At 54.5% G+C, this 18,598-nt stretch overlaps 1 protein-coding gene across 8 annotated transcripts in view; it reads right to left on the reverse strand.

Annotated features, from left to right (window-relative positions):
- LIG1 (DNA ligase 1) overlaps nt 1-18,598 on the reverse strand; it is a 52,092-nt gene that overhangs the window by 12,722 nt on the left and 20,772 nt on the right. For all 8 annotated transcript variants that reach the window (XR_003116835.1, XR_003116834.1, XR_003116833.1 and 5 more), the window contains 12 exons: nt 17,087-17,167; nt 16,748-16,804; nt 13,643-13,815; nt 11,178-11,344; nt 10,674-10,750; nt 9,705-9,796; nt 9,357-9,456; nt 7,662-7,747; nt 6,658-6,773; nt 4,726-4,821; nt 1,545-1,655; nt 931-1,002 (listed from right to left, as the gene is read on the reverse strand). Coding sequence is in view for 5 of the 8 variants with exons in the window: in XM_025366532.1 (XP_025222317.1) it covers nt 931-1,002; nt 1,545-1,655; nt 4,726-4,821; nt 6,658-6,773; nt 7,662-7,747; nt 9,357-9,456; nt 9,705-9,796; nt 10,674-10,750; nt 11,178-11,344; nt 13,643-13,815; nt 16,748-16,804; nt 17,087-17,167 (1,228 nt within the window). In the remaining 3 variants the exon portion in view is untranslated. The remainder of the gene's footprint in view (nt 1-930; nt 1,003-1,544; nt 1,656-4,725; nt 4,822-6,657; nt 6,774-7,661; nt 7,748-9,356; nt 9,457-9,704; nt 9,797-10,673; nt 10,751-11,177; nt 11,345-13,642; nt 13,816-16,747; nt 16,805-17,086; nt 17,168-18,598) is intronic.

The raw sequence follows: 18,598 nt of genomic DNA on the forward strand, positions 1-18,598 counted from the left end.
CATGGCAAAACCCCGTCTCTACTAAAAATACAAAAATTAGCTGGGCGTGGTGGCGCACATCTGTAATCCCAGCTACTTGGGAGGCTGAGGCAGGAGAACCGCTGGAACCTGGGAGGAGGCGGTTGTAGCGAGCTGAGATTGCACCACTGCCCTCCAGCCTGGCAACAGAGCGAGACTCCATCTCGAAAAAAAATTATTCAAGACTCAGATCGCGCCACTGCACTCCAGCCTGGGTGACAGAGCAAGACTCCGTCTCAAAACAAAAACAAAAACAAAAATTTTTCAAGACTCACTCCATAGAGCTTGTTAATGTGGGTTACACAATATTATAGTTACACCATATTAGAAATTTAAAATGAGAAATTAAACAAATAAATCCAATATGCTAATCCAAATAATATTAAATTTTTTTTTTTTAAATAGACACAGGGTCTTTCTATATTGCCCAGGCTGGTCTTGAACTCCTGGGCTCAAGCGATCCTCCCGCCTTCCAAAAGGCTGGGATTACAGGCGTGAGCCACAGTGCCTGGCTCTAAATAACATATTTTGATGAAACATAACCTATGTTTTGAAAAATTGGTGAGACTAGAGGCATTATTTTACACTTTGCAAATCCTCTAATATCTGGCTTCATAGAGGCTGGATTCTCCTGCGTGCTTCTGCAACACGCTGTTCTGGTGGCAGGACCTGAGGAAGATCCACCTCACGCCAACGTGGAGTTGGAAACAGAGGGACGTCGAAGATGTCCTTGAAAGAATCTTAAGGAACCTCAGGGGTCCTCAGACCACACTTTGAGAACTCCTGCCCAAGTGTGGCCTCCTGGCCGTGTGAAGTGGCAGAGTCGGAAATGGAAGTCAGACTGGCAGCTGCCAGACTCACATCCCACCCCGTCACCCCTCAGTTGCCCCTGGACAGGAAGCCGGGACTCACCTCTCCATTGAGGTAGATGAGGTCGAAGGCGTACAAACACACCTGCACCTGGATCTCGGACGCATCCACTTCCTGGGTTGGGGCACAATGGAGTTTGTGAGTGCAGGAAGGTGAGACAGGGTGCTGGGCCTGAGGCCAACAGCATGCACCTACTGGTCTCCCTCTCGCCGCACCTAACTGGCTGCCCATCTGTGAGGGCAGCCATGCTGCTGGTTCCAGGTGCTGGATTGTAACGGCTCTCAGCTAATTCCGACAACCTCACTTCCCTTCACCAGATATTTGCTCTCCCAGCCTTTTCTGCAGCTAATGGCAGTGACATGGCACAGTTCTGGCCAATGAGATGGAAAAGGGGAAACCTGTAGGGGTTTCCCGAACAGATCTTTCATAGTGAAACAACAGAGATGCAGGAAAAGGGCCTTCCCCTCTTCCTACTTGGGATGCTGGGATGAGAATGTGATGGCTGGAGCTGTGGCAGCCATTCTGCAGAAGGCTGAAAGAACTGCATCCAGGCTGACACTCTGCCCTTCTGGGCACTGGGCAGGACCCGCAGCCAGGACTGGGTGGAAGATGAGGAAGTACGGGGCCTTGGCAGGCAGTGGAGCGGGTGATGCTACCTTGCGTTTGCGGGTGGTGAGCACTTGGAATGGCTGGATCTGCTTCTTTTCCCGGTCCCAAGCTACGGCTTCGGTGTCCAGGATGAAGGATGTGACCGATGGGAGTTTAATCTGAAAAGTGAAGGGAGAGACCAGGGCCTGTGAGAGGTGGAGGATGAGGTGGAAAGACAAACACGGGGAGATAAATTCCCCTTTTCTTCTGCAGCTCTCAAGATGCACTAACAAAGAGGCAGCACATGCGCACAGATGCTTTTCTCTTGTTCCCACCAAGAGGAGACAGAAACTAACGTTTCTGAGAATGTAATATTTGGTCCCACAAGCTGGAAACCCAGGAGCTCTTGTCATCTCCCTCCTTCTGTCACCCACATTCAGTTCCCTAGTGGACTTGATGATTTCCTAAGCTGTCCACTTCCCACCGCCTCCCTGCTCAGCCCAGCCTACTGGGCTTCCCTGTCCTGCACCGACCCCCTCCAATCCAGCTTCCCCATAGCGGCCAGGGTGACACTGGCAAGCCCCAAATCCGATCAAAGCACCTCCCTACTAAAAACCATCCCCATGATTCCCCAAAGCTGTGAGGACTCTCCTAGGTCAGCCTGGGTCGTCCCTCGCCTCGCCTGGCCCCCTCAGCCTCTCTTCGCCCCAGCATGTGAGCCTCTCTGTTTCTCAAACAAATGGACGATGCCTCTTCCACCACTGGGCCTTTGCATATGCCGTTCCCTCTAGAATGCCTGCCCCGTCCGTCTCCTCCACTGGGAGGCCTTCTTTTCCCTCAAGGGAACACTGTGTTGCCCAAGCCGGGGCAGCATTCATGTTGTATCCTGGAGCCAGGGAGCTTCCCTGGCACCAAGTCTAAGCCAAGCCTGTTTCTTTTCTTTTCTTTTTGAGACAGTCTCGCTCTGTCGCCCAGGCTGCAGTGCAGTGGCATGATCTCAGCTCACTGCAACCTCCACCTCCCAGGCTCAAGCAATTCTCCTGCCTCAGCCTCCTGAGTAGCTGGGATTACAGGCACATGCCACCACGCCTGGCTACTTTTTGTATTTTCGTAGAAACGGGGTTTCACCATGTTGGCCAGGCTAGTCTTGAACTCCTGACCTCAACTGATCCAGCCGCTTCAGCCTCCCAAAGTGCTGGGATTACAGGTGTGAGCCACCACGCCCGGTCTCTCCTCTTCTCTTTCTTTTTTGAGACAGAGTCTCCCTCTGTCACCCAGCCTGGCGTGCAGTGGTGCAATCTCCGCTCAGTGCAGCCTGTGTCTCCCAGGCTCAAGTGATTCTCCTGCCTCAACCTCCCAAATAGCTGGGACTACAGGTGCGTGCCACCACACCCGGCTAATTTTTGTATTTTTAGTAGAGTCAGGATTTTGCCATGTTGGCCAGCCTGGTCTCGAACCCCTAACCTCAAGTGATTTGCCTGCCTTGGTCTCCCAAAGTGCTAGGATTACAGGAGTGAGCCACTGAGCCCAGCCAGGCCTGTTTCTTACATAGGCTCACAGAATGCTGGTCCTTTCCCACAGAACCCGGATCTCCACGTATAATTACAGAGCCAACTAACTGCAGGACTCCCTGGTGAAAGTCTGCCTGCTCTACTGGGCTATGAGCTCAGTGAGGGCAGAGACCATGGCAGGCCTGTTACGCTCCCAGTCTCCAGCAAAGGGCCTAGCTCGGAGCAGATGCCCACTAAATACCTGCTGAACGAATGAGCAAAAGCAGCCAGATGCAAGAGACTAGTGCCGTATTATACCACTGACAGGAAGCTCTAGAACAGACAAAACCAACCTGTGGCGACAAAAAAGCAGACCTGGGGTTGCCTCTGGCGCATGCACGGTATGGGGCACAGGAGGCGGCCTCGCTTGGCCAGGGACATGAGGAAGTATTTGATTTTTTATTTTTTTGAGACGGAGTCTGTCACCCAGGCTGGAGTATGGTGGTACAATCTCGGCTCACTACAACCTCCGCCTCCTGGGTTCAAGCCATTCTCATGCCCCAGCCTCCCGAGTAGCTGGGATTACAGGGACTCGCCCACCATGCCCTGCTAATTTTTGTATTTTTAGTAGAGACGGGGTTTCACCATGTTGGCCAGGCTGGTCTTGAACTCCTGACCTCAGGTGATCCACCTGCCTCAGCCTCCCAAAGTGCTGGGATTACAGGTGTGAGCCACCACGCCCAGAGGAAATATGTTAGAATGATGAGAATGTGGAAATATTTTATACGTTCATTGGGTTGTTGGTTACTTGGGCGTATGAACTTTTCAAAATTAATGAAACAGCATAGTGCACACTGAAAATCACTAACTTTTAGGGAAATTACACCTTAAGAAAATCGATTTAAAAAACAGTGCTTGGCACTGAACAGGAGCTCCCCTAATGCACGCACTCAGCTGTGCCTCTCGCCGTCACTGTCTCTAACAGGCAGAAAGCTGGCCACTGTGCCCCCTGCTTTCTGAAATAGCCTATTTCCTATTGAATTAGGGGCAGGCAAAGAGAAAGGCTCTTTGACGGAGGACTCCTTGAACAGGCACAAGACCCCCATTGGGTGCAGAGAAGCCCCCAGCTCTGGGGCCTGTGAGGCCCAGCTCTGTATGACTCTCTCTCTGAGACTCGGGGCCTATCCGCAGGCTGGCCCCGTCTACACTCGTCCTGACTTCCTCTCCCTGCGTTCCTGACCAGAGAGGCTGCAGAGTTAGACTCCGGCTTTTCGAGGCTTTGCTGCACTAAGGTGGCCACAGAACTCGGTGCTGGACAGTGACTCCCAGCTGGAGTCCACGGCAGGGGAGCGGGTGTGGGTGGGAGGTGTCCAGGAAAGTGTTAACTCAAGCCAGAATCCCTTTTCCCTCTTTCTGTCTGGAAGAGTGACATCTGTTTGGGAAACTCTAAGGGGACAAGCATCGGCACTAAAAGCCAACCAGCCACGGACAGCAGGGGATAGAGGTAGTGATGAGCTGGGTTCAGGGGGACATCAGTGCTCAGCCAAGTCAGTGCTGGGGTGCCCACCTCTAGATGTGAGAAAAAAATCCTATCGGCGTACACCGCGCAGGACTGAGTGCTCCGTCATTTGCAGCCAAACGCAATCTGATCTCCTCCCAATAAACCCCGCACTGTGCCACGCTGGCCTAGACTGCCCTCAGGTCTTTGCACCCCTGACCACAGCCCGTGGCAGAGTGCAAGTGCGTGGCAGACGCCCACCTTGGGGATGCGGCTGATGATGTCCGGGTACTTTCCAGTGTTGTCTTCCTGATTCCTGCTGAAGATCTTCACCTCCCCACCTTCCAGGGCGTGGATCTGTCACGATGGGAGAAGGGAGGGGAAATCAGCTGAGTCCCCTCATGCGGCCTCACCTTTTTCTTCTGACCCCACCTGCACTGGTAGAAGGTTCTGGAAGCTCTGGAGGAGGAACTAGTGTGGAGACTTGAGCGAATCATCTCCTCAGTACCAACAGCACCTCCCAGCCCTGTCTCTGGAAGCTCCTGCCATCATTTTCTTCTTCATTTCCAACCCTACACCTCTCCCCATGTAAGCACGTGCACCTTGCTGCGTGTGGGTGCTGATTTGTTTAAATGTCATTATGCTCTAGATCTCATTCTGATTTTTTTTTTTTTGAGGCGGAGTCTCACCCAGGCTGGAGTGCAGTGGTGCAATCTCTGCTCACTGCAACCTCCACCTCCCGGGTTCAACAGAGTCTCCCGCCTCAGCCTCCCAAGGAGCTGGGATTACAGGAGCCCACCACCACGCCTGGCTAATTTTTGTATTTTTAGTAGAGACGGGGTTTCACCATGTTGGCCAGGCTGATCTCAAACTTCCGACCTCAGGTGATCTGCCCACCTTGGCCTCCCAAAGTGCTGGGATTATAGGCATGAGCGACTGCGCCCACCCTCTATGTCTATTTATTTTAAGACAGTCTGGTCACAGCCATTAAGCAGGGCTGCATATATAGTATCTTGTATGTATGTTATTATTTCAAGGAACAGTTGTCAAGAAATCATTGTCACTATCATAAATCATCTTATGTCTTTTTTCTCAACACTATTTTGGAGATCCATCTGTGTGATCCTGTGTCTACTGGATCCACCCTTGTCTTTTTTTTTTTTTTTTTTAAGATGGAGTCTCACTGTATCGTGGAGGCTGTAGTGCAGTGGTGCGATCTTGGCTCACTGCAACCTCCGCCTCCCGTGTTCAAGCGATTCTCCTGCCTCAGCCTCCCGAGTAGCTGGGATCACAGGCACCCGCCACCACACTGGCTCATTTTTGTAGTTTTAGCAGAGATGGGGTTTCACCATGTTAGCCGGGCTGGTCTCCTCAGGGGTCCACTTCCTGTAACTGACCCGAGCCCTGTGGCATCCACCCACTTCGCTTGCTTACCTATCCCCAGGAGCGAAGGCCCCACACCTGCCAGGACAGAAGAGACATAACCCATTCTTACAGACCCCAGGACCAAGGACACCTGAGACCCTGGATCACAGGACACAATGCACAACACAGCATGAAGGGCTCATGTGGGCACCTCCCAGAACAGCTGTTGAAATGAACACATCCACCAGCAGCATCAGTGGAGCCCACATTTCATGAGCTCCCACTATCATCGGTCAGGATTCTGGATGATTGTCGCTTTGGATAAGCCAGTGAGGTAGTTAAGACCACACTCTACAGGTTGGGTGTGATGGCTCACAGCTGTAATCCCAGCATTTTGGGAGGCAGAGGTGGGTGGATCACGAGGTCAAGAGATCAAGACCATCCTGGCTAACACAGTGAAACCCTATTCCTACTAAAAATACAAAAATTAGCTGGGCGTGGTGGTGTGCGCCTGTAATCCCAGCTACTTGGAAGCCTGAGGCAGGAGAATCACTTGAACCCGGGAGGCGGAGGTTGCAGTGAGCCGAAATCATGCCAATGCACTCCAGCCTGAGTGACAGAGTGAGACTCTGTCTTAAAAAGCAAAACAAAACAAAACAAAAGCCGCATCCACTGCATGGAGGCGGATGCTGAAGCCCAGAGGGACGAGCGAGGGCAGCTGGGCAGTCTGTACTGCAGGCTGGCTTGGAGCTCAGGCATCAGTGACCCCCCGCCCCTGCTCTTTGACGTTCTCCTGTCTGTGGAAGGGATATGTCCCACTCCCCATACCTGTGCCCTCTGCCCATCGTATTTGTATTCGCAGGTGAAAGCTGCCTCCTCGAAGTGTTTCAGGACCTCACTGACGCCCCGCGTGGGATGGGCCAACATTGGTTTCAGGGGAATCCCTGGGAGAGGAGGAGAGTGAGTTAGAGGAGAGGGAAGGCAATGGATTAGAGGGGAAACATGGCGAGGAGAACTGCTAACGGGCCCCAGGACCATTCTCCTTCCTTGCTATTCAGTCACGAAGCCTCCCACGTTTTAGAAAGGGACCTAGCCTCCCACTTGGGACTACAGCCTCCAGCCTTCCTTGCAGCTGGGAAAGGCCATGTGATTGGAACCCACGCAGCATGTGCAATGTCTGGCTGACATCCTTGCAAGGAATCTGGTTGCCTCCCTTCCCTCCTCTGCGTCCCTCCTCCTATAATTAGAACAGGGAAGTGAGCCACATTTGATCACAGACACTACGGTGACAATCTTTGGAGGACAGAGGGACAAGACACAGGAACCTGGGTGCCTGGGTCATCCCTGGGTCACAGCTGCACACCTGTACCTTCCCTGTCCACCTCCCTTGCTCTGGACATTTATGTGTGAGAGAAAGAGATTCTATCTTGCCTGACCCACTGCATTCTGGCCCATTTTTATTTACTTATTTATTGTCTCACTCTGTCGCCCAGCTGGAGGGCAGTGGCGCGACGACGGCTCACTGCAGCCTTGAACTCCTGGGCTCAAGCGATCTTCCCACCTCAGCCTCCTGAGTAGCTGGGATTACAGGCACACGCCACCACGCCCAGCTCCTGTTTATCACAGCAGCGTCGCCTACACCCTGTCTACTCCAGAAGGGGAAACTGGGGAAATTCCAAGGAGAAAAGCAGTGGGTTTCAGCACCAGGGAAGAGCATTCGGTTTTGGTCGGGGAGAGGACCCTGCAGGTTCTGAGAGGGGCGCCTACAATGGCCGTCCTCACACCGACTCAGGAAGGGGCAGGGCTGCTCTCAGCGCCCCTGGGGTCTGTACCTGGGCTCAGCTTGCAGTGCTCCGGGAGACGTTCCAGGCCATGCTCCAGCAGCACGGGGATAATTCGGTCCAGGTCGGGCACCTCGCTGGGGTGGAGGGTGAGAACAAGATAGAGGAAGCCTTTCTAGAACTCACACAGTTTGGAAAGAGAGCTCGGCCTGCTCCCAAAAAACTGGCCTCCTGGATACCTCTGCCCACCTCAGTCACCACGTGCCAAACTCCTCTTGCCACCCTGTCTCTGTGCTCTCCCTTGGCGTCACTATCTGTTACCTTGTCTCCCTTAGTCTGGCCCTGCCCCTGTTCCCTGTCTGTCACCATGAGACCAGCGATTCTCTACTCGGGCTACACGTGAGACTACTCGAGAATATAGTTTTTAAAAAAAGGTTTTTGGCCAGGCACGGTGACTCATGCCTGTAGTCCCAGCACTCTGGGAGGCCAAGGCGGGTACATCACTTGAGCCCAGGAGTTCAAGACCAGCCTAGCCAACATGGTGAAATCCCGTCTTTACTAAAAACACAGAAGTTAGCCAGGGGTGGTGGTAACGCGCCTGTGGTCCCAGCTACTCAGGAGACTGAGGCAGGAGGATCGCTCGAACCCTGGAGGCAGAAGTTGCAGTGAGCCAAGATTGTGCCGCTACACTCCAGCCTGGATGACAGGGTGAGACTCCATCTCAAAAAAAAAAATAATAGACAAATAAATAACGGTTTTCAAGGCCAGGCTCCACCTACAAAGATTCTGATGTAGCTGGTGTGGGGTAGGCCTGAGGTCAGCAGCCGGTAGAGCCCCACGTGCAGGCTGGGTTGAGCTTGCTGCCCGGGCCTGGGAGCTCTACTGGGCCTTGTTCACCGCTGTCTGCTCTGCCTGGCCCATAGCAGGTGCTCTGAGGGCATCCGTGGAACTGCCATCGGCCCTCCTGCCTCGGACATCCTCTCTGGGGCAGTCAGGATCTTGGAGTCACCAGCCCTGGGTCAGCTGCTGTCCTAGGTCCCTCCACACAGCTCTCTCTGGAGCCCAATGTCTTCTCCATGACTCTCAGGACCCTTCACCATGTACCAGTCACCTGCTCCTCTCAGGGTCCCTTGAGGCCTTTCTACACGCACAGCCCTGTCTGGAACTTGGAAACCTCATGATGCCAGCTGCCCTCCCTTGCTGTCAGCGTTTTTCTTTTCTTTTTTTTTAAGACAGAGTCTCACTCTGTTGCCCAGGCTGGAATGCAGTGGCGTGATCTCAGCTCACGGCAGCCTCCGACTCCCGGGTTCAAATGATTCTCGTGCCTCAGCCCCCCAAGTAGCTGGGATTACAGGCTAATTTTTGTATTTTTAGTAGAGACTGGGTTTCACCATGTTGGCCAGGCTGGTCTCAAACTCCTCACCTCAAGAGATCTGCCCACCTCGGGCTCCCAAGTGCTGGGATTACAGGCGTGAGCCACTGTGCCCGGACGCTGTCAGCGTCTTCTATACCTCTCCTAGGGTCACTGACCCTTCACTGTTTGCCACCCTCCTGATCTTTGTCATCAACCTTATGCCAAGCACCAGTCTTGTCTAGATCACCACCTCTGCTCTCAGTCACCCCATGACCGCACTAGTGATGCCCGTCCATCACTTACCGGCCCCGCCCACTGCTCCTCTGGCTCCACCCCATCCCTGGCACTCTGCCCACAGCCCATGGCAACTCTGCCCACGGCCCAGCTCTCACCAGAATGTCTGCTTCAGGATCATGCCTTGCTCCTCCAGCCACGTCTTTCTGGCCTCTGCTGTCTTGCCCTTCCCAGCATCCACCACGGCTGGTGGGAATTCTAAGAAAAGACCCACCAGAGGCTTTGGAAGGTGCTCATGTCCTTGGCTACACCAGGGTGCACAGTGGGTGGTTTGCTGTATGGCAAGGAATGCAGATGCCGCAGCCCAAGACGCTCCCCCGCAGAGGAGAGGAGCCTGGGATGGCAGGGGCCCGCTGGGGAAGGGGCAGGCATGGGCCTCTGAAGAGGAGGGGGGAAGCCCGACTTAACTCCAGTGAGGGACACAGTGACGGGCCACAGGAGCTCACCTTGGCCTGGGGGCGTGAGGCTCACAGCCTGGGAGAGGGCGGCCAGCACCGACTGCTCTGCCAGCCCAAGGCGTAGCCGTCCACTCAGGGACCTGGGGAGAGAGCAGGCCAGGGAAGGGGGCTTGTCTGCACCTCCCCGATCTTGCCTCCTCCCTTCTCTGGTCTATCCCACCGTGACATGTATAGACCCTCTCCTCAAAAACCAGAAGGATCTTCAGAGCCCGAAAGGGACCCCAGACATCACACAGCCCCATGTGACAGATGAGGAAACTGAGGCCAGGCAGTAGTGATCCTGCCAGCTAGCATGGACTGGGGAGGGGCACAAGTAGGTGCACCAGCACCTCTCATCTCAGCTGCCCTGAGGGGTTGGCGAGACTCAAGCAGGGTGAGTCAGGGAGAGAACTGAGCCTGGCGCCCGCCCTGGTGACTGTGATGGTCAGGACCCCAGCATGGTCCTTGCTTTGAGCCAGTGGCAGGAGGCAAGTGGCTTAATTTGCCTCCCCGTGTCTCCATTTCCCCTTCTATAAACTGGAGGTGAAGGTAACAAGACAGTCTCACAGAGTCGCTGCTAGGAACTGATAAGGCACGTGGCACAGGGCTGGGCACCCAAGAAATGCTCCATGATGTGAGCCCTCAATGGCTTTGCTCTCACTGTCATGGCAAACAAATCCTGGCTTCCTGCTGCAGGGCCTGTACCCAGGCCGAGGCAGACCTCACTAATCAATTACCGCACACCTCATCCACAGGGGCCCAGGGGCCTTCTCTAGACAGCACTACCAAGGGACAGAAGCTGGCCTGAGAAAGGAAACAGTGTCCCTTCCCACTCTTCAGGGGCCAGGTCTCCTGCTCGTGCTTTTCTCGTCCAAGGATGGTCAGGGCATTCGTGATGATTCCGGCTGCCAGTCCCTCCCTCCTTTCACCTCCGCGTCTGCAGTCCCCCTCCGCAGCCTCACAGGCCCACACACTCACCTGGCGATGAACCGGGCTTCTGAGTGGCGGCAGGCCACAAAGAGGCCTTTGATGATGTCTATCTTCTTGGCTGTGGACTGGAGAGTCGGGGGAAGAGCCGTCAGTGCCTGGTGAAGGCAGGGACCACACCTCCACCCCACCAGCCACGCTGCTGCCCCGCATTTTGGAACACCTGCCCTCCTTCCCTCACCCCATCCCCATGTCCCAGCTCCCATGGCCGCCCACTCTTAGAGCAGTAAGAACGAGTTAGCTCTCCTTGCCTCCCTCTCCCTTTATCCAGGAAGTATTTAGAGTCCTGTCATGTGGCAGCCATGGTATTGGGTCTGCTAGACTCTGGAGAGAACCTCCTAGGCTTGGGTGCAGAAAGGAGGAGAGGAAGCCGTGCCCCCCACAAGCAGAACTGAAGTGACCCAGCCGATGGTCTACCCAGAAGCCTTCCTGATGCACACATGGCCTCAGGTCCCCAAAATGTCTAGGGTCCGGGGTGAGCAGCCCGCCACTCACAGCACTGCCAGTGAGCCTGGCGATGTCACGGAACTTGCTGAAGACCCCGGAAGCAGTGAGCGGAGGTGGTGGCAGCATGAGCCTCTGGGTGCTGCGGCTGTTCTCGGCCACCAGCCCCACGTCGCCCTTCTCGGCTGCCTCAGCCCGGACGGACTCCAGCTGCCGACCTTCAGGGGAGAGTGTGGGTAGGGGTGTCGAGGGTGACAGCTGTGACTGCGTGTCTCCCTTCTCTAGCGGCCTGGATAAATATTCTCCAGCTGTGTGCGCTTGTGGCGAGTCCCTGCACCTCCCTGTGTCTAACGCTCACCCACTTGGTAGAAACGGCTTGGGGATGGTGCCCCCAGCTACGCTGGCTGTAGGAAGCTAGCAGACATGCACGTGGAGCCAGGAAAGCGGTGGATGAACGAACATGACCACACTCAGGGGAGATATCTGGGCCGGTGTCATCAGGGAGCAGATGGGATTTAAAGCCGTAGGTGGGACAAGATCACTAGGGACGTGAGTGTGGACAGAGCAGAGAAGGCCAAGGGACCCTTTCCTCTGGCAGGTCAGGAACATCTCTGGCAGTGACCAGTGACCCTTTGGCTTGTTTTGGAGCCACCAGCTTACACACGTGGGATGTGCTCTGGCCCCACTTACTGTCCAGAGCTGGGTCCCGTGGGCGCCTGGGTGTAAGAGCTGGGGAGGCGGAGCCTCAAGTCACGGTCACAAGTGTGACAAGCAGCTCTCAACGTATCAGAACCAACACACCCTTGTCACCAGATACTGTGGGTCACCTCTTTTCTGTTCTGAAATGAAATGTGGAGATAACATAACCTGCCTACACATGTCGAAATAACGCCCTAACCCTAACACAGAAAAGAACGAAAGGGAAAGCAGTCTGTGATGAACAAGCGCGCGTTTCAGTCCACGGACGCTTGGCCGCCGCACATGAGGGGACACACCAAACGGCCGGGTCTCGCACGTGAAGTGAAACTCCCATAAATGGGAGCATCAGCAGTGAGTGTTCATCGGTATGCGACGTATCGACTCACACGTCAAAGGGGATGGGATTCTCCAAAGTGGTCAACAACTCACAACAAACCCAGGACTTGGGCAGCCACGGGGCCCACGAGGCGGCAGGGAGAGGAGTGTGAGTGTGAACACACACATGCCAAGGGTGGAAGCGTGAGAGAGCGGAAGAGGCCCCGGCCGCCATGGATCGCTGGGCAGGAAAGCCAGCATCTGCAACTTCTTTTGTGAGAAAAACAGATCCTTCTTTGTCCAAGCCAATGTAGTTGGGTTTTCATTACCTGCAGCTCAGAGTATTCTTAACAGACCCCGTGTGTGCTGGGTCTGGTATGACGTCAGTGCTCGAGAAACACATCTTGAGTGAATGAGTGAGAGAATCTTGAGTCTCATCTCCTCTGGCTCCCATAAGCCTGTAACTCTTTCCTGATCCAAGTCAACTTTTCTCAGTCCCTGTGTCCTCTCGCGAAAGCCTGAAACCCCCGCCTTCCCTACACGTTGGTCTCCATGGCCCTAAGCCAGCTCCAGTGCTCCCAGCACATCCTCTCCCCAAGTGGATGAGAACTCGCCAGTGGGTGGTCATCCCTCCTACGCTGACCACTCCCGAACCCTGGGCTCTGAGCCAGACCTGGTGAGCCTCAGACCCATTTCCAAACGTCCTGGATGACCCTGGGGGCCCACAGATAGAGGCTGCCCACGCCTGCCCCACGCTGGGGTGATTAATGCCCCCTGCAGGTGCCTGCCGCTCACCAGGGTCCCAGGCTGCTGATGGCTTCCTCATCCATCCCCTCGCCCAGGGAGATCCTGGAGGCATTCCTCCTGCCTTCTCACCCTGACACCCACTGTTTGCCGGATCTCTCCCGTGCTCCCTCTCTCCCAACTCCTGCCCTCTCCTCTCTTCTCTACAGCTGGGATGCAGCTCCTCTTCTCCCTGGACGCTGCCCCTTGCCTGCTCACAATCCTTCCATGGCTCCCCAGTGTCCTCATGATAAGCATCGAGCACTCCAAGCCTTTGGCAGGCGGGTCGTCCACATCACCAGCCTTTCCACCCAGCGCTGGCGGCTGGGCCCCTGCAGGCCATTGGACCCTCACACACGGAGTTCCTTCCTCCCACTCCTTCCAGTCCCTCCAGTCGAAGTCCTTTCAGACCTCTCTACGCCCCAACCTTCAATCTCAGCCCCCGAATCCTGCTGTCGCTGCCTCCAGCATCTTTCCCCAGCCCTCCCCTTTAGTGCGCCCCACGGCCCCTATCCCAACACAGGCCTGGTCCTCCCTCGCCTGAACCGCTGCCCCATGTTCTCTCCCACACCCCTGCAAATCTGTCCCCATCAGGCTCTCCTCCCTCTCAGCCTTTGCCCCACCCCAGTTGCAGAGTCTCTCTCCGATCTGCCTGACCTCTGCATTTTCTCTGGCTGAGCTCCCGTCCTTCTGGTCCCTCCAACCACAGTCCCTCTTACCTGTGGCCTGGGCCACTGCCTTGAGAAGGACGCCATCACCCACGCCAAGCTCCAGGCCCTGCTGCGGTGGCCCAAGGTGGTTGAGGCTGAGGTAGAGGACCGGGAGGAGGTCTGGAGGCGACAGGGCCACCACGGAGCGCAGCAAGTTGCTCAGTGTCTCCACCATCCGGAGCCTGGAGGAGGGGACGGGGGTGTCACCACCTGGTTCTTCAAGGCCAAAGTGTGGTGTAGGGGTGGGGTGGGTTTAAGGGGGTGGACACTAGAAAGAAATGGAGAAAGGAGAAGAGGAAAGGGCTCGGGAACAGTCCCAGGCTCTGGGGCCTGGAGCCACGAGGAAAATCACAGATTGCTAAGTGGTGAGACCGCCTTTGCAAAACCCTAACTGAGGAAATGATGACAGTGGAAAGCAATCACACCTAACCGATTCCATCTTGCTTCCAACCTTTAAGCTGTCCTTGTTCAGTCCTGAGTATAGGAAGAACTAACTGTGGGAAGGAATTCGGTTCATGGTTTGACTCTGAAACGAAATTGGTAATAGCCCTTTCCGGAAAAGACCCCTTTTTGCCTAGGGACCTGCCTCTGCAAGACTCACAAATTAGCTACAAGATCAGAAATTTAGGTTTAGGGGTCACGCAGCCTCTGGCTCCTCAGCCTTCTCCTGGGGATAACATCACTATTGTAAAACCTAAGATCAGGTCTTGAGAGAGTTTGCAGACCCTGCACTCAGCCTGACACCACCCAGACTGGTAATCTGGCTCAGCGAGTTTGCCATCTCATCCAGGAACAGAAGACAGCAAGAAAAACTCACTTTGAGCCCCCGTGAGTCCATCTTCAACCTGACCAATCGGCACGCCCCCCTTCCCAAGCCCCTACCTGCCAAATTTTCTTTAAAACCTCTGCTCCCCAAATGCTCAGGGAGACTGACCTGAGTGAAAATAAAACTCCGGTCTCCCGCCCAGCCGGTCCTGCGGGAATTACTCTTTCTCCACTGCAGTTCCCCCGTCTTGATAAATTGGCTTTGTCTAGGCAGCGGGCAAGGTGAACCCACTGGGTGGATACAGTGGGGGGGGCGACTTGGTGTGACAGTAACAATGATGAAGATGGTGATGATCAGCCCAGAGAAATGACAGGGTGTTTTCTTTTTTTTTTTTTTTTTTTGAGAGAGTCTCTCTCTGTCGCCCAGGCTGGAGTGCAGTGACGCAATCTCGGCTCACTGCAAGCTGCGCCTCCCGGGTTCACGCCGTTTTCCTGTCTCAGCCTCCTGATTAGCTGGGACTACAGGCGCCCGCCACCACGCCCGGCTAATTTTTGTATTTTTAGTAGAGACGGGGTTTCACCGTGTTAGTCAGGATGGTCTCGATCTCCTGACCTCGTGATCTGCTGCCTCGGCCTCCCAAAGTGCTGGAATTACAGGCGTGAGCCACCGCACCTGGCCTGCTATGGAGCATTTTCTAAATTCAGGCGCTGGCTTTGAGCACTCCGCACTCTTTTTTTTAAGGCAGAGTCTCGCTCCGTTGCCCAAGGTGGAATGCAGTGGCGCGATCTCGGCTCCCTGCAACCTCCACCTCGTGGGTTCAGGTCATTCTCCTCCAGAGTGGCTGGGACTAGCAGTGCGCACCACCACACCCGGCTCACTTTTGTTTAATTTTTAGTAGAGATGGGGTTTCAACATGTTGGTCAGGCTGGTCTCGAACTCCTGACCTCAAATGATCCACGTGCCTTGGCCTCCCAAAGTGCTGGGATTACAGGCGCGAGCCAATACGGCCAGCCACTTTGCACCTTTTAACTCACTGAATCTTCACAGCTCGCCTCTGAGGCAGGTACTATTATTATTTCCATCTTACAGATGAAGAAACGGAGGCACAGAGAGTCCACGGCCTGCCCAAGGTCACAGAGCAAGTATCAAGCTGAGATGTAAACCAAGGCCGTGTGCCTGAGGACTGTGCTCCCGGCCACTAAGCTGTGCTGCCTCTAAAAAGAAAACCGTGTTTCTGTCTAAAACATCAAAGCTGGAAAGAATAGGTTTGTTACTGGCAAACTTAGGGGGCCTCATTAAAAAGAGAATCTGTGTTTTTCTTACAGAAGTCTCATTACCAAGGTTTTTAAGGTTCAGAGAAGAAATACAAAAACCAACATTAGGGAAATCCCACAGTAATAATTGTAGGCAAGAGCCACCATTGGATGGTGCAGTGGGTAGAACAGCCTACCCCGAAATTCGTGTCTACTCAGAGCCTCACAACATGACCTGATTTGGAAACAAGGTCTTTTCAGGTAGGCTCTGAATCCAAAAAGCATCCTTACAAAATACAGAAGAGGGCTGGATGTGGTGGCTTAGGCCTGTAATCCCAGCATTTTGGGAGGCTGAGGCGGGCAGATTACTTGAGGTCAGGAGTTCGAGACCAGCCTGGCCAACATAGTGAAATCTCGTCTCTATTAAAAATACAAAATTAGGGCCGGGTGTGGTGGCTCACGCCTGTAATCCCAGCACTTTGGGAGGCCGAGATGGGCGGATCACGAGGTTAGGAGATCGAGACCATCCTGGCTAACATGGTGAAACCCCGTCTCTACTAAAAAATACAAAAAAACTAGCCGGGCGAGGTGGCGGGCGCCTGTAGTCCCAGCTACTCGGGAGGCTGAGGCAGGAGAATGGCGTAAACCCAGGAGGCGGAGCTTGCAGTGAGCCGAGATCCGGCCACTGCACTCCAGCCTGGGTGACAGAGTGAGACTCCGTCTCAAAAAAAAAAAAAAAAAAAAGTGCTGGTAACATATGCAATGTGAGAAAGGGACACTACAGAGCAGTCACAACAGGCTCGAATCACTTAACCAACATGGACACATATGGAAGTGGGGTTGACAGTGAAGGCAGGAAGCAGAATGAGCCGCACATCTGGGCTCACCCTTGTGTCTTGCTCTGACCCATGAGAACGAGGCAGAAAGTTAAGAGGACCTGCTTTTGTGACCACGTCTGACATCCATGATCATATGCCCGAGTGGGGTCGGAGGCCAAGTTGAAAGGATTTGGCGGAACAAAGCAGCATGGACCGCCGTGCAGAGGACAGAGCCAGAAGCGTCCCCGCCCCCGCCCAGGCAAGCCTGATTAGTTACCGGGCAGACACCTCCTCGATCTTCTCAAACGTCCGGGCCACAGCCAGGTAAGGGACCCTGGGGAAGGAACAGAGCCGCAAGAGCGACAGTGGTGCCGGCTATACCACGCTGCCCGTCTGCACCCTTGCTTCCTCACACCTCCCTGGGAAACCCTTGCCAATACCCAAATGCATGAGCTCATGCCCAGGGCTGTCTCTCTGTCCCTTTCAATGCTGCTGATTGTCGCCAAAACACAGGAGGGAGAGACTTGACCATTTCTCCCAACCAAGGCTCTGCTTAGAGAGCCTCCAGCGGCAACAGGGACTGCAGGGGGACAGTGTGAAAAGGGAGAAACCTCACTTCTGGCCCGGTTTCCAGCAGGCGTCTTCCACGGGATGGTAGCTGTTCTTGGCAGGATTGTAACCAGATGGGTCCAGGGGTCTACAGAGGCAAAAGGGAGATTGAATGGCATAGAGCCCTGGGTCAAAGCGAAGTCATTCCTCCAACTGTGATGTGCCAGGCTCTGTTCAAGGCACACAGTGCACAGCTGGATGAAACAAAGTTTGCTAACCTGGAGCTCACATTCCAGCAGGAGAGTCAGAGGAAAGCGGGCAAAAAAAAACCCCTGTATAAGCACATCATTAGTTTTAGGTGTTAAAAAAAATCTTTCAGAAAACAAAAGAAAGCTGAGTAGAGGGAGAGGAAGAGATGAGAGGTGCTGCTTCACAGGGCGGTCAAGGAACGCCGGAGACATCTGGGCAGAATGAGGGGAGGGGTTAGCACAATGGGCAGCAGGGGAAGAGCATTCCAGGCAGCGAGAATAGCGAGTGCAAAGGCCCCGAGGTGCAGACACACTTGAGAAACAGAAAAGGGATCGCATGGCTGGGGTAGGACAGAGGGAGGCGCGTACAGTCTTGGGTGTCGCAAAGTGCCAGGTGCTGTGCTAATGCCACATTGATTAACAATCAGATGTGCAGGTGCAATGGGAGCTGGGGCCTGAGGGAAGCCTGCTGGGCAGGGTGGGTTGGGGACAGTGTTCTAGGCCGGGGGCAAGCATGTTCAGAAGCAGGGCGGAGGCTGGGTGCGGTGACTCATGCTGGTAATCCCAGCACTTTGGGAGGCTGAGGCGGCCGGATCACCTGAGATCAGGAGTTTGAGACCAGCCTGGACAACATGGTGAAACCTGGTCTCTACTAAAAAATACAAAAATTAGCCAGGCTTGGTGGCAGGCACCTGTAATTCCAGCTACTTGGGAGGCGGAGACAGAAGAATCACTTGAACTCAGGAAGTAGAGGTTGCAGTGAGCTGAGATGGCGCCACTGCACTCCAGCCTGGGCAACAGAGTGAGACTCCGTCTCAAAAAAAAAAGCAGGGAGGAATGACAGGACATGGGGACACGGTGTGTGGAGGGAGCAGGAGGAGGCTGCAGATGCCAGGAGGCTGCAATGTAAGGTGGACACGGCTGGCTCATGAGGGCACTGGGAAGCCCAGCATTTATCCTCTGTGCTGGGGGGAATTGCAGATGGGTTTTGAGCATGGCAGGGGGGTGACATCATCACTATAGGATATGTATCCACCCACGCATCCAATCAGTCTTCAGTGTGGCCTCCTGCGTGCATATTAGGTGTCATGGGAATCAGCCCAGACATCTCCTCAAATAATTAACAAAATTACAGTGAAGCAACGAATTGTTTAACAACCTACTCAGGGTCCCACAGCCCCAGCACACTATGCACATCACCAGGGCCAGGGCGGGGCGGCCGGCTCTCTATGGTTCATCCCCATGGGCCGCCCATGGCTGGCACAGAAGGGGTGTTCAGGGAATTTTAAGGCAGAGGAGATGCGCCTACTGGCTTCCAGCACATACACTAA

This window comes from Theropithecus gelada, chromosome 19 (genome assembly GCF_003255815.1).
Source record: "Theropithecus gelada isolate Dixy chromosome 19, Tgel_1.0, whole genome shotgun sequence".
NCBI classification, from domain to species: Eukaryota; Metazoa; Chordata; class Mammalia; order Primates; family Cercopithecidae; genus Theropithecus; species Theropithecus gelada.